Source organism: Pseudorasbora parva, chromosome 21 (genome assembly GCF_024679245.1).
Source record: "Pseudorasbora parva isolate DD20220531a chromosome 21, ASM2467924v1, whole genome shotgun sequence".
Taxonomy (NCBI): Eukaryota; Metazoa; Chordata; class Actinopteri; order Cypriniformes; family Gobionidae; genus Pseudorasbora; species Pseudorasbora parva.
The window spans coordinates 38,340,735-38,354,287 of record NC_090192.1 but is presented as its reverse complement, the minus strand read 5'-3'; the positions used below and the strand labels follow the sequence as shown (position 1 = coordinate 38,354,287).

General features: G+C 37.7%; 2 protein-coding genes across 3 annotated transcripts; one reads left to right on the top strand and one right to left on the bottom strand.

Moving 5' to 3' along the window:
- Positions 1–309: 309 nt before the first annotated feature.
- On the bottom strand, positions 310–5,842 carry gpx9 (glutathione peroxidase 9). Its single transcript, XM_067430072.1, has 6 exons — positions 5,785–5,842; positions 5,593–5,708; positions 3,960–4,053; positions 2,960–3,090; positions 1,307–1,437; positions 310–1,116 (listed from the first exon to the last, which is right to left on the bottom strand). The coding sequence occupies exons 3-6, from the start codon at positions 4,042–4,044 to the stop codon at positions 1,038–1,040; spliced, it is 426 nt and encodes a 141-aa protein (XP_067286173.1). The 5' UTR covers positions 4,045–4,053; positions 5,593–5,708; positions 5,785–5,842; the 3' UTR covers positions 310–1,037.
- A 62-nt stretch (positions 5,843–5,904) lies between these two features.
- On the top strand, positions 5,905–11,347 carry fbxl15 (F-box and leucine-rich repeat protein 15). 2 transcript variants are annotated; one of them, XM_067430071.1, is made up of 6 exons: positions 5,905–6,018; positions 6,220–6,384; positions 6,862–7,021; positions 7,714–8,216; positions 9,779–10,008; positions 10,379–11,347. In XM_067430071.1, exons 2-5 carry the CDS (start codon positions 6,308–6,310, stop codon positions 9,966–9,968), a joined length of 930 nt encoding a protein of 309 aa, XP_067286172.1. In that variant the 5' UTR covers positions 5,905–6,018; positions 6,220–6,307; the 3' UTR covers positions 9,969–10,008; positions 10,379–11,347. The 2 variants fall into 2 exon arrangements, with proteins under 2 accessions (XP_067286172.1, XP_067286171.1); XM_067430070.1 differs by having other exon boundaries at positions 5,932–6,119.
- Positions 11,348–13,553: the final 2,206 nt, after the last annotated feature.

The following is a 13,553-nucleotide window of genomic DNA, read 5'->3' as shown; positions in this document are numbered from 1 at the left end:
TAATACACACATACACACGTCTGGTTCACTATCTGTGAGGATCCATAGACGTAATGATTTTTATACAGTACAAACTGTACTTTCTATCCCATACACTGCCCCTAAACCCATCACAGGAAACATTCTGCATTTTTACTTTCTCAAAAAAAACTCATCCTGTATGATTTATAAGCCTTTTGAAAAGTGTGGACCGCTGGCTGGTGATCTCAGGTTTTACTATCCTTATGGGGGCATTTGGTACCAAGGGGACACACACACACTCGAGTTTTTCCTCTCTTTTAGCACCCAAATAAATCAGTGCAACACTTGTAGAGTTCAAAACATCTTTACTGTTGTCATGGTAACAGTGACACCAGCGAGGCGTCCTGCGGGTCTCTGGCCTCAGCGGGCGGCTCTCGGGTCAGGAGGAGATCTGAGTGAATGCACTGAAGATCAGATCGACTCTTCCCGCTTCAGATCCAGCTCAGCTGCCGGACGACATTTCCTGAGGGATCGTCACACTGCCGCCCCACTGAGGAAGAGATGCTGAGGGCACCAATCAGAGCCTGAGCTGAGCTTTGGGATTCAGAGTTTCGATTGTATTTGATAAGACTGGCTGTGGAACGATTAATCTCATGAACCAATACAATTCCATACCAGGATAAAGAAAAGAAAAGAAAATGAAGCCTATTTTAGAACTATAACAATTTCTTTTGTATTTATTTTCATGACAATTAAACACATCCTTCCAAAGGGTTATACAAGTTTTTGTTTTTATTTTATTAAAAGGGCATTAAAGACTATAAATTAAAGTATAACAATGATAATGAATGAGAATTTGGAGGGAAATGTTCTTAACTGTCATGAAAATGATGTCAGAATGCACAGAATAATAACTGGATTTTAAAATGACATGTTTGACACATATTCATGACAAGTTTTATGAGATTCACGTCTATGAAGTCTGAACGGGTGTAGGAAAAGTGGAAGAAGTTAGAAGAATCTGAACGAATACAGACAGACAGTTGCTACTGAGCTGAGTTCTGGTTATGAATATGTTATGATGAATGTCTTCCTCCCTGCAGAAGTGCTGCAATGTCCCGCTCCACCTCTTCAAATGGACAATGAAGATCATACCTGCAGACAATTCAGCGGTTACAGACGATTCTGCATTTGTTTCTTTATCATCTGGCTCTGTGAGATACTTGTTTCTGATTGGTCAAACATGGCATGGTGACTAACACTAAACTTTAGCTGAGCTAGTTTCATGTCTCTCGCAATCCACACTTTCTGTCGTCTTTTATTTTGGACATGACATGCAAATCACCGTTTGTAAGGGACTCCGTCGGCAGTGATGAGAAACTTCTCGAAGTTCCATCGGACGTCATTCACTTTAATGGGAGACCAGTAGAGTTTCCTGATGTCTCCAATGACAGGGTTGACAAATGGAAGTGATTCCTAGAAGAACAAAGTCAGGGAAACGTTGCAAGAACTAAATTCAGCTGCCATATCCCGTCATTCATTAGCAACCGGAATTTATTAATTTGCGATGAGAATATTAATCAGTCATGAGGCATGTTCAGACTTTTATTTTGAAATAGCGAGCGCCTCAGAAGAAAATGCATTCAATTATAGGTAGAAATATCAGTTTTAGTTCAAAAGATAACGTCCAAATAAAGTTGAGACATTTTTTTTAATAGCCTAAGGCCCCAAGCTAAAGATTTGTGGCACCGAACAAATAAAATACTGACAAGCCATTTCGACTTTTATTCATTATCAGGATAAGAATTCTGGATATCAACAATGACGTAATCATTTGCAGAAATATCAATAATAAAATTTCAACCAGTAAAAACTACAATTCTTGATCTTTGTAATTGTATTTAGTTAAATATCACCAAAGGCTGCCATTCAATTTCAACTGTTGATATCAGGAAAAGATTTTTTTACTAATTGACATTCCAATTTCACTTATCAGAAATACAATTCTCACTAGTAAAAAGTATTATTTTTGATATCAACAATTACATGGTTACTAGTGTATGTATGTTCTTGATGTCAACAATTGAGTGCCAGCCTATGGTGACATGTATAGTGAAAATTGAATTGTTGATATCAAGAATTCATATCCTGAAAATTAATAAAAGTAAATAAAAGCTTGCCATATGCCCATACTACTTTTAATATGATAGTCATAAATAGTATGAACATTATGGAAATATGGTTCAGACAGATCACTATGGAAACGCATGCATCTTTATATGGTCACTAATGGAGTCTGGATGTCACCTAGCGGAAAAGTTTGGTACTGCGCCCAAAAATAGTTTTTCTGAACACTTTTTTGACTATATTGTAAAAAGTTTTGTGACTCCTGCCTTTACATGCACATGAACTTTAAAGCTACACTGTGTGATATTTTCCCCCATCTAGCGGTGTAAAGGTATATGACCATCCAGTGAATATTAGTTTCTGTTCCTCTCAATTCTGATTTCGTTTTAACTCCTACGGTGGCCGATTTAGTCCAAGATTAACATGGCTTCCAGTTCGACCTCATTTATGACTGCCATCGAGTGTTAAAACTGTTAACTGTTCTGGGATGGCTTTCCACAAGGTTGACCATTCTTCTTGAAGTGCATTTGTGAGGTTAGGTGCTTTTATAACTGGCATTGCATTCAAGGTATGCATTTCATTAGTTCATGTATTTTCATAAAATTGAGCCCGTGATGTGGTATTATACGAGCTTCAGGAGCCCTCACAGATCTACTGATGATGATAAACTCATTTATCTAAAAAAACATTTAAAAATGAGAAATCGTGGGAAAGACATGTCCATAATTGTGATGAAAATCATGTTAAAAAAAAGTCCTAAAACAGACTTATTAGACTTATAGACAATGATATTGTTTATGCAAATTATAATTTCCAACATATAGTGGCATGCTCTGCAGAGTTATATCAGATGGATTGAGCTAATGCATACCTTCAGGAAGACGTACAGAGGGTGTTCATCACCGCCGTTCACCTCAATCCTGCTGAAGACCGGGAACTTTGGGAGGAAACCTCCTCCTGGTCTCACGTACTGCAGAACGTTCAGGATTTCATGGTTCTCTTCTGGGAGGAGGAGAGGGAGACGTTTGTTACAGACAACCTTCAGGTTTTTAATCTTTCGGTTTTCAGGTTTCGTTGTGGGGATAGACTTTTGGTCTTAAATTTTAATGAACTCTTCATAAAAAGGACATTAATGTGCAAACAAATGTTAGTTAGTTAGTTTAAAGGAACTGTATGTGAGAAATGTATTTTAATTAATAATGAAATGGCCCTGATATGTCACTAGACATTAAGAAATCATGTTCATTTCAAATACTTCTATCACTGACAACAGTAGTCCGGCCAGGATATTGTCATTTTAAAGTTGTTGTTGCAGCTCAACTGATGCTGATGTTGACATGTTGTGTTTTGGCCTGAAGCTACGCCCTCCACCTATCGACCAATCACGAAGTCAGTAGTGTTTCAGCATCCGGGTGAGAAGCATTTATGGTTAATAGTTGTTAAAGCTTTATCTAACTCTTAACATATGAGCTAATTAAAGAAAAATAATTTGTTGATTACAGTGGCTGAATGAAGAACTCACTATTTGTATACAGTATATTAATGTATTAACTACAGTTATTAGCCTACTATATTAGTAGAGTTATTACCGAATGCTTTTTATCAGTGCAAGCTGATAAAACCCCCAATTTTTTTAAAATCAATTTAATGCATCTTTGTCGAATAAAGGTTTTGTTTTAGCCCACACTTTAAAACGTTGTTAAGTTTGAAAAAGATTATCTTTTTCTGGTCTTTGAACTAGAATGTTGAAAACCAGCATACACACGTGACAACTTGCCCCATGCAGTCTCCCTTATTTAATAAACATACAGTAGATTCTCTGACATCTGTTCAATGAACACTGAACTAGTTAATAAGACGACGGGTCTTACCAGGAGCCTGAAGGCCGAACTGATTGCAGGGGAATCCGAGCACAGTGAAGTTCAGACCTCCATACATGTCCATGAGTGCATTCATCCTGTGATACTGCACAAGCATTCATTTCCCTTCTGATTATTTAGTCATTCATATACAAATAGTTTTTAAAGGCACAATATGTAATTTTTGCCACAAGAGGTCACATTCAAAACAAAGGCGTGGCTTGATGACGGAATCATGGGAGATGTTGTTTTCACTTCTACAGCTGGAGGAAAAGTGTCCGCTGGGACTCGGACAAAAATCATAAGATGAAAACTGTTGGAGCGGAACAAGGCTGATTAAGCGATTGCTAATGAGAGACGAACGCAACAAAGTGGAGCTTTTATTCTGCCGCTTCCACTTCCCCCGCTTGAGTGTGTGTGGTAACGCAGCGCTGTTTATCATATTACATACATTTGAGTGTGTTGAAAGTTGTGTTATAATGCTGCTCTGCGTGTTCACTCTGCGCTACGAGACACTCGTTCACACTGCAGTAAGAGATCGATAGGCATGGTAAAACATGGTACTCGCGTTAAAAAAATAAATAAATAATTTAAACTGTTGAGCTGGAGAACAATGATTCATTTTCTACAGATGAATGTCTCCAAACAGTTGCTCGCCTGTCTAATAAAACACATCATATATTAAAGCATCGAGAGTTACGCAGGTATGATGTCATTGATTGGCGACACACGATCCATGTCCTGGTTAAAATAACGTATTTCTCTGGATTTTCTTGAAAACATTTGGGATAATGTATACAAGCCAACAAAATATATAACATTGTTATAGTGGGGTTTTTTGTGTGGATATTTTAATTCAAAAATATTACATATTGTGCCTTTAATTGACAGTTGCATCACTTTAAATTGAATAATTTGTTGTAAATGGTTGAAAACAATTCTATACATTCATACTGTACATATAATAATCATAATAATGTTTAATTTATATAGCACCTTTCCTGAGCTCAAGGACGCATCACAATATCATACAGTCATACAATAAATCAACAGACAATCATATGGACAATGGACATTTTCCCAGTCTAAGAGCCAATTAAGTTGCATATTATATATATATATAACGATAATATGAAAAATCTAATTATCAAGAAATTTTCCCAAACACACACACACGTCTGGTTCACTATCTTTGTGGGGACTCTTCATAGACGTAATGGTTTTTATACCGTACAAACTGTACATTATATCCCCCTTCACTGCCCCTGCCCCTAAACCCTCACACACACACACACACACACACACACACACACACACACACACACACACACACACACACACACACACACACACACACACACACGATTTATGAATATGATTTATAAGCCTTTTGAAAAGTGGGGACCACTGGCTAGTGATCTCAGGTTTATCCTTATGGGGACATTATTTATTATTACATTACATTAATTACATTCTTATTTGGTCCCCACAATGTAATATAAACAAGGGCGCGCGCACGCGCGCGCGCACACACACACACACACACACACAGTATACTTAGCCTATTATACACGCATTAAATGATTTATGAAAACTATACTACTTTAACTGTACTTAATTAGACAAAAACTTTCGACATGCTTACCTCTTCAATGGTGGACCCTCAGAAGGTGGCCACGTTCACGATGAGAAGAACTTTTCCTCTGAAGATGCTGAGCGGCGTGGCCTTTCTCTCCAGGGTGTCCATGGTGAAGTCAAAAACTGATTTTGCAGCCATATTTGCTGTGAATTCTCAGTTATTGTACACTGGTGTATCAGAGTGATTTTACACACAAACCTCTGGCTCTCTGCTGCGCTTCATTCAGTGTCCTGTATCTCTTGGCTCAGCAGAGGTTCTGCATGGATGACTCTGTTGTTTTTGAGCCATTCAGGTTTTTTTTTTTTTTTTTTTTTGTCCCAGGTTTGCAAAGGTCTGCTGATGGTCATGTGGGTGTTCTCATTTCAATGGCCAGGTGATTGTAATAGTGCCATTGGCCAACAGAAGCTCTCCAGCTCACAGCTGATGAATCAGGTTAGTTTGTCTTCTAGGACCAACTAGAAATAATCTTAATTATATACGACTGCATATTAAAGCGACAAAAAAATGCGTTTACTGCACGCTGAACGTTGTTGGTATCGTATTATAAACAAATTAGTATGCTATATTTTTTAGTAGCCCAATTTATCTCGTGGTGGATGTGTGAAGACCTGTTGGTGTCTCCTGCTCTTCCAGGTTGTTAGATGGCAGCAGTGAGTCACCGTTGAGTCCGCATCATCCTGTGCATCAGAACCCGGATGAGCCGGTCAGCTGTTTATCCATCATGATAAATAATGTGCGTGGATCAAAGGACAGTTTCAGCATGGACCAAAAACATGATGAACGCATGCAAAGCCACAGGTATATTTAATAAAGAGAGATCCAGGTGTGAATGGATTCAGAGAAACATGCGCGTTGCTTTGGCTAGCATGCGCACAAACAGAGATGCATCAATGCATGCGAACATCTACTGTCCACAAAAACACACACGATTTTCTGTGAGGCAGTAGCTAAACTGGTTTGCACGCTTGAACGCATATTGAAAACATGTATTCTTTTAGTAGCTGACATTGTTACGCTTGTTGTGTCAATGTATGCTGCTCGTCCTGAAAGCAGAGCTTTTTAACTTGTACGAACACTGTAAGTCAATTTTGATAACAGTATGTCTATAATACAGTTTACCAGTTGTTTTGTATGCATGCATTTAATATTTAATCATGAATACAGTTTTATACATTGGCACTTCACCAACTTGCATGCTTGACATCTTACCTAACTGCTCTATCCATTGTCATATCTGCAGTTGGTTGATTTGATGTGTGTTTCATGTTGTGGCAGGTGTCAGCTGCTGGACCTGCCCTGGGAGGATGTGTTAGTCACATACGTGTTCTGTTACCTGCCGCTGCGTCACCTGGTCAGCCTGCAGCGCGTCAGCAAGAGCTTTCGTTCTCTTGTCCAGGTGTACCTGGACAACTGCCGTAAGTTTGACCCTGCACAGGTGAGGGAAAAACATTTGATATGCATGTACACTGATCAGGCGTAACATTATGACTTGTGTTGGTCCCCCTTTTGCTACCAAAATAGCCCTGACCCATCGAGGCATGGACTCCACTAGACCCCTGAAGGTGTGCTGTGGTATCTGGCACCAATATGTTAGCAGCAGATCCTTTGAGTCCTGTAAGTTGTGAGGGGGTGCCGGATTGAACTTGTTTGTACAGCACATCCCACAGATGCTCGATTGGATTGAGATCTGGGGAATTTGGAGGCCAAGTCAACACTTCAGACTCTTTGTTGTGCTCCTTACATCATTCCTGAACCATTTTTGCTTTGTGTCAGGAGCATTATCCTGCTGAAAGAGCCACAACGACCAGGGGATACCGTTTCTATGAAACACTTCTTGGAGCACTTTTGATAGATACTGACCACTGCAGACCAGGAACTCCTTGTCAAACTCGCTCAAATTCTTACACGTGCCCATTTTTCCTGCTTCTAACACATCAACTTTGAGGACAAAATGTTCACTTCACCTAATAACAGGTGCCGTGATGAAGAGATAATCAGTGTTATTCACTTCATCTGTCAGTGGTCATAATGTTATGCCTGATCAGTGTATATGAACAGTTGCTGGAAATTTTTCTGTTCTCTGTTGCTCTCCATTTCATTAAACGAGCATACTTTGTTTCTCCTCAGACAGGGCCTCATATTCCCAAAGAAGCCTTCTGCGCCATGCTCCGCAACAATCAAGTTCTCCATCACCTCTGTGTCACCAACTGCTCCGATTGGATCACTGACAAAGAGCTGCTGCCCGTGATTGGTCAGAACCAGCACCTGCTGCACGTGGAAATGCGCGGCTGCGTGCATCTGAGCCGTCATGCCCTGGTGGCGGTGTCGCTGAGCTGCCCGCGGCTGCAGCACCTGAGCCTGGCGCACTGCGAGTGGGTGGACAGCCTGGCGTTGCGCAGCCTGGCGGATCACTGCTCGGACCTGCGCTCGCTGGACGTGACGGCCTGCAGACAGCTGAAGGACGAGGCCGTGTGTTATGTGGCGGGGAAATGCCCGGCGCTGCGCTCGCTCTCAGTCGCTGTTAATGCCAACATCACGGACACGGCGGTGGAGGAAGTGGCGAAAAAGTGCAGGGAGCTGGAGAAGCTGGATCTCACGGGGTGCCTGCGAGTGCGAAACGAAGCTATCAGGTGTGCCGTGTGTTTGCGGTCAGAAGCAAACAGTTGCAGGGGTTTGTTTTGAAGCTCATATCTGATTAGGACTGCAAGATTTGAAGATTATTTACTTATTTTCCCCTGGAGCTCCTTATATCATTAGGACTTTTTTTGTAAAGACTTCTAAATTTACCTTGAAACTTTTGAGAGGATCACCCTTTAATCTGATTGTTTAGTTTGCGGGATTTAGCAAATTATCGAATGTTTTAAACAAGATAAATAGTGTATGCTTAAAGGTGCACTATGTAACTTTCCATCCGCTAGAGGGCGTGTTCAAAACAAAGGCGTAGTTTGATGACACCAAGTTTGAGCGCAGAATCTTGGGTTATAATAACATGAACACAACAAAGGCCCCACCACACGAGCAGCGGGACTTTTATTATGCCACAGGTGCCAGCGCCATTTCTGTTTTCCCAGTCATGACGTTACTCTGTGTGTTCACTCAGCGGCTGCTGTGACACTTGTTCACACTGCTAAGAGTAAAGTGTTTCTGCCAAATAAAGAAATCAAAAACCCAGGGTAACGCAGATATGGCGGCATCGACATGTGACGCCCTCACATTTCCCGGTTCATTGGTTAAAAGAGAAAGTTTTTCACAATTTACAAATAGTTGGAAACATTTGGGATATTGTAAGTACTCGTTTGAACAAAGTATATAATACTGGTCTAGAGGTTTTGGATATTTTACTGCAAAAAAAAATTACATAGTGCACCTTTATTTTCAAAGTAAGTGCGATTTAGTCATGATTTTCTATTTATTATTATTAAAATATTACTAAATACAAATATTAAGCAAAGTATTAAAAAAATATATATTGTGGTATTTCACTGTTAAGAAAAATATAATAAAATAAGTATATATATATATATATATATATAATTTAATTATATAAATAATTTAATTATTAAAATATTATTGCTGAAAAAATTAGACATACAAAATATTACTATTGTGGTATTTCACTGTAAAAGTATTTAAAAAAAATTAATAGTCATATTTATGAATGGCATTGTACATAAATGTTTAACTGTAAAATTATAATACTAACATTTATGGCTTCTTTTCTTTTTTGACAACAATTTGAAAACCTTAAGTTGACAACAGCCGGTTTAAGTGCTTCTCATTTTATAAGTTTGAAAAGACGATTACACATGTTGCATTCCCAAATGCATAAGTGACTCAAAGTCAGAGCAAATGCAGAGGTGACGTTCATGTTGAGCAGCATTTACTGTGATCATGAGCTGCTCACATGGTGTAAATGAACACAGTACCACACTTCACTCTGAAACATGCAGCGCATACATTTATTTCAATGCATTGTATAATATGGGATTTGATATTTACAGGTTTTATTTTGATTTATCTCACAGCCCTATCTGATATCCACAATCTCTGAATTCTGAATCTTTGAATTCAGTAATGGGATTGTTTGGAGAAGTTACTTGACAAATGCGATGCCTCATTATGCTGTGTTCATAGGCAGCGCAGTACATTTTGAAGACGGAGCCTATTAATTACCGTTTATTTGTGTGTTTAGGACGTTAGCAGAATACTGTCCCAAACTGCAGTCGCTCAAAGTGAACCACTGTCACAACGTAACCGAGTCCAGTCTCGGTGTCCTGCGCCGGCGTAATGTGGAGATCGATGTGGAACCACCCCTGCAGAGGGCGCTAGTGCTGCTGCAGGACGTCGTGGGATTCGCTCCGTTTATTAATCTGCAGATTTAGTGCATCAGGAACATCTGTGAAATTCTGGAGCCCAGAAGAGGTGAGTTACCAGATCAAGCAAGAAAGACATTTGCTTTCTTAATCCATGTTTGTTGTGCATGATAAATGCAAATTTCATATTTGTAACCTTACATCAAAACGAAGTGCCTTTGCCTCTTTGTGGAAGCTTTCCACAAGAGAATAAAAAAATGAAAAGGGTATCTGAGACTTTTTATCTCACAATTCTGACTTTTATTCTCGCAACTGAAAGTTTAAATCTCACAATTCGGACTTTATATATCTCATCATTTGTGAGGTAAAAACTCAAATGTATCTTTTATATTGTTTTATTAAGTGGCAGAAACAAGCTTCCGTAGCCTCCAGTGTGTCTCTTTCCTTCTAATGTGTGAAATGTTTGTTTCGTTTCACAGGTCCTCTCTCATGCATGATCTTTCTCTGGAAGGCTGACATTTATACACCAATGCAATATCAAAGAAGACACATCAACAAACACACATCTCAAGTGATTCGTTGTTTTAGTGTATTTTAGAAAGAAACTAAGGTTTAAAACTGTGCTGCAGGTTTTCAGGTCAAATCACCTGGAAATCTCTTATTTATTGAAGCAGCTTTCTATGTTTTTCATGCACCAAATGTTGTATCATTTTGCACTTATGAAATACTGAAATACTTGCACTTTTTCAGTACATCTGAACATTCAGTCAGAGTTTTTCAGCTCAGCTTCATTAGACAAATCCTTCCTCAGAATCATCAAGTCATGTTTTTCAGAAGCATACTGGTTTATTTTATCCCTATTAACCTATTAACAGAAAATAACTCAATACTATAGATACTTATTTACATGTGAATCATATGCATGTGGATTCATATGCACTTTGAAACCTCAGTTTGATTTAAGCTAAATTCACATTCACACTTGTTAGTGTGAAAAGATTGAAGCTGGTAAATGAATAATGTTTCGGATTTAATAAGACAAATCTTATTGTACATTTTATCTGCAAACGTGCACAGAAATATTAGCTGGTATTGCTCTATATGTTGCATTGATGATATTTCATCAAGACCTAATTTACAGAATTGAAAATGTTTCTAAAGTGTGGCCTCTGTATGTGGTTAGGTGATATTTTCCTATCACAATGTGCTTATTTTGAATGTTGGGGTTTTTAGGATCTATTGCTTTATTACAAGTGTTTTATGAGTGTATCCACAATTTCCAGGATAATTGTAAAACATTTCAACATCACAGTGGTATATGATTTTTGCACATTCACTGTGCTTTAATGTGTCTTGATTTTCTATTATTATGTGCGGTTGTAAATTATTAAGTGCATAAATGTTTTATGCAAATTGCTGAAAAAACATAAAGTCTTATGCAATATGAAGCGTTGAAATATTATTTAGTCTTCACAAAGAAAGTTTATGGTATTGGAAACTAACCACAAGAGGGCAGTGTAGGCTCTGCGTTTAGATGGATGGATCTAAGATTGAATGCAGAATAGAAGTGTGTAGACTAATTGATTTGTTTATGCTGTGTTTCTGTAATGCATGGTTTTTAACCATGAAAGGTCTTTATTTATGAGGCAAGGTTCTTCAGGTTCAAATCCTGAAAGAAAAAGATGTTACTCGTGATTCATACACGGAAAGCTTTGCTTGATAATTCAGAAACTACACATGCCTAGTCATTATTAAAAGTAACTGGTTCTCCTGATGAATAGAGGGATGGTTGGCGTCCTAATGACCTGAATTACAGAATTATTAGTCATTTACCTTTTATTATCCCTGTTGATCTCTGAAACTTAAACTGGTTCTGGATTGTGAAACTCCTTTGTGTATAGAAATCTGATTGAATTTGTATACAACATCTGAAAGGCTTTTTTGCTGCATACTTGTGTTAGCAGTACGTTAAGATGAAGAGAAAATAGGAATAAACAAAAGACGCATTTCACATTTATACAGCAGGACAGTCAATGTATCATCTTTTTTGAGTAAATAGTGAAAGTAATCAGTAAACAAAGTCCAAAAACAGTGTACTTGTGTGCTGTTTCTGACAATTTTGTAAGATGTAATTAAAGTTATACTTACAAAACTCAGTTTAATTACTGTTGCAATGACAGTTTTATACCTATGAGCTCCAAAAAGCTATAGAAATCATTCAATTTAATTAGGTACAAGAAAAAAGTAGGCCTATGAAAAGCCAAGATATTTTATAGCTTATTTATTTGTGTCTACATGTGCTTATTTGGCGTATAGCAGTAGTAAACATGTCTTAAGCCTTTATTTTCATAGACTCGCTTATTAAACTGGGACCACAGCGGTTGTTTTTTAGGGGCTGTTTTCCTCCTGAGACGCGACCTGAAAAACTCGTCACACCTGTCATTAATTTCAGCACGCGAACACTGAGCATGCGCGTTGCGTCTCACTGCCTACTGCACACTACACAGAGCGAGCAGGTGGAAGGGCATTTAACATGATACAAGGGGTGACGGTGGGCGGGGCTTAGTGGACCCGACGCGCTCTCTATTAAGTGTCTAAACTCTAAATAATAATGATTTAAAATAATTAGTTTTACTCCACGGAAAATATAAATATTAGCCAGACAATTCATTGTGTAGACCTAATATATATATATATATATATATATATATATATATATATATATATATATATATATATATATATATATATATATATATATATATATATATATATATAAATTAGCTCCAGTGGTATCCCTGTCTTTTCTCTCTCTGTCTCTTATCCTCCTACCTGTTTATATTTGTAACTTTATATGTGTGATTTTTCTATTGGTACAAATATATGGAATAATTAAATATTTGTTTATATATATATATATATATATATATATATATATATATATATATATATATATATATATATATATATATATATATATATATATATATATATATATATATATATATAAATTAGCTCCAGTGGTATCCCTGTCTTTTCTCTCTCTGTCTCTTATCCTCCTACCTGTTTATATTTGTAACTTTATATGTGTGATTTTTCTATTGGTACAAATATATGGAATAATTAAATATTTGTTTATATATATATATATATATATATATATATATATATATATATATATATATATATATATATATATATATATAATTAATTTTAATTTTTAATCTTTAATTTGTGTAACTTGATGTTTCAATCGAGGGAACATCACGATACCTGTTACTTTTTCTCGCACTCCTCAGAACGGACCAATCACAATCAATAGTGGTTACTGGGTAAGTTTTATTGTATCGATTTTATAGACTAAAGGACACAACCAGGACGAATTTCAATATGCACGACAGGTAATATGTTTTAAAAACGAATGGACTTAAACGGTTAATCTGTTTAGCATACCAATGTCTCCAATAATTTTGAAATAAATGTGAACGCAGCGCGAGAATTCATCTGCCTGAGCCACCGCGCGCCCCCTGGAGGAAGACTTGCCGAAGGTGACGCGCAACAGCAGCGCTCTCCGACTATTGGTGCACTGCAATACTAGTAGGAGTAGTATGGTAGCGCGTGATTTAGAACACAGCTCGTGCTCCTACCGGCGGG

Coding starts and splice junctions, on each gene's coding strand:
- fbxl15 (XM_067430070.1), top strand. CDS start 6,091: ATGCGTTTACTGCACGCTGAACGTTGTTG. Junction 6,120..6,219: donor CTGCACGCTGAACGTTGTTG/GTATCGTATTAT, acceptor CTGCTCTTCCAG/GTTGTTAGATGGCAGCAGTG. Junction 7,022..7,713: donor GTAAGTTTGACCCTGCACAG/GTGAGGGAAAAA, acceptor GTTTCTCCTCAG/ACAGGGCCTCATATTCCCAA.
- gpx9 (XM_067430072.1), bottom strand. CDS start 4,044: ATGAATGCACTCATGGACATGTATGGAGGTCTGAACTTCACTGTGCTC. Junction 3,091..3,959: donor GTTCGGCCTTCAGGCTCCTG/GTAAGACCCGTC, acceptor TCCTCCTCCCAG/AAGAGAACCATGAAATCCTG. Junction 1,438..2,959: donor CTCTGTACGTCTTCCTGAAG/GTATGCATTAGC, acceptor TTGTTCTTCTAG/GAATCACTTCCATTTGTCAA.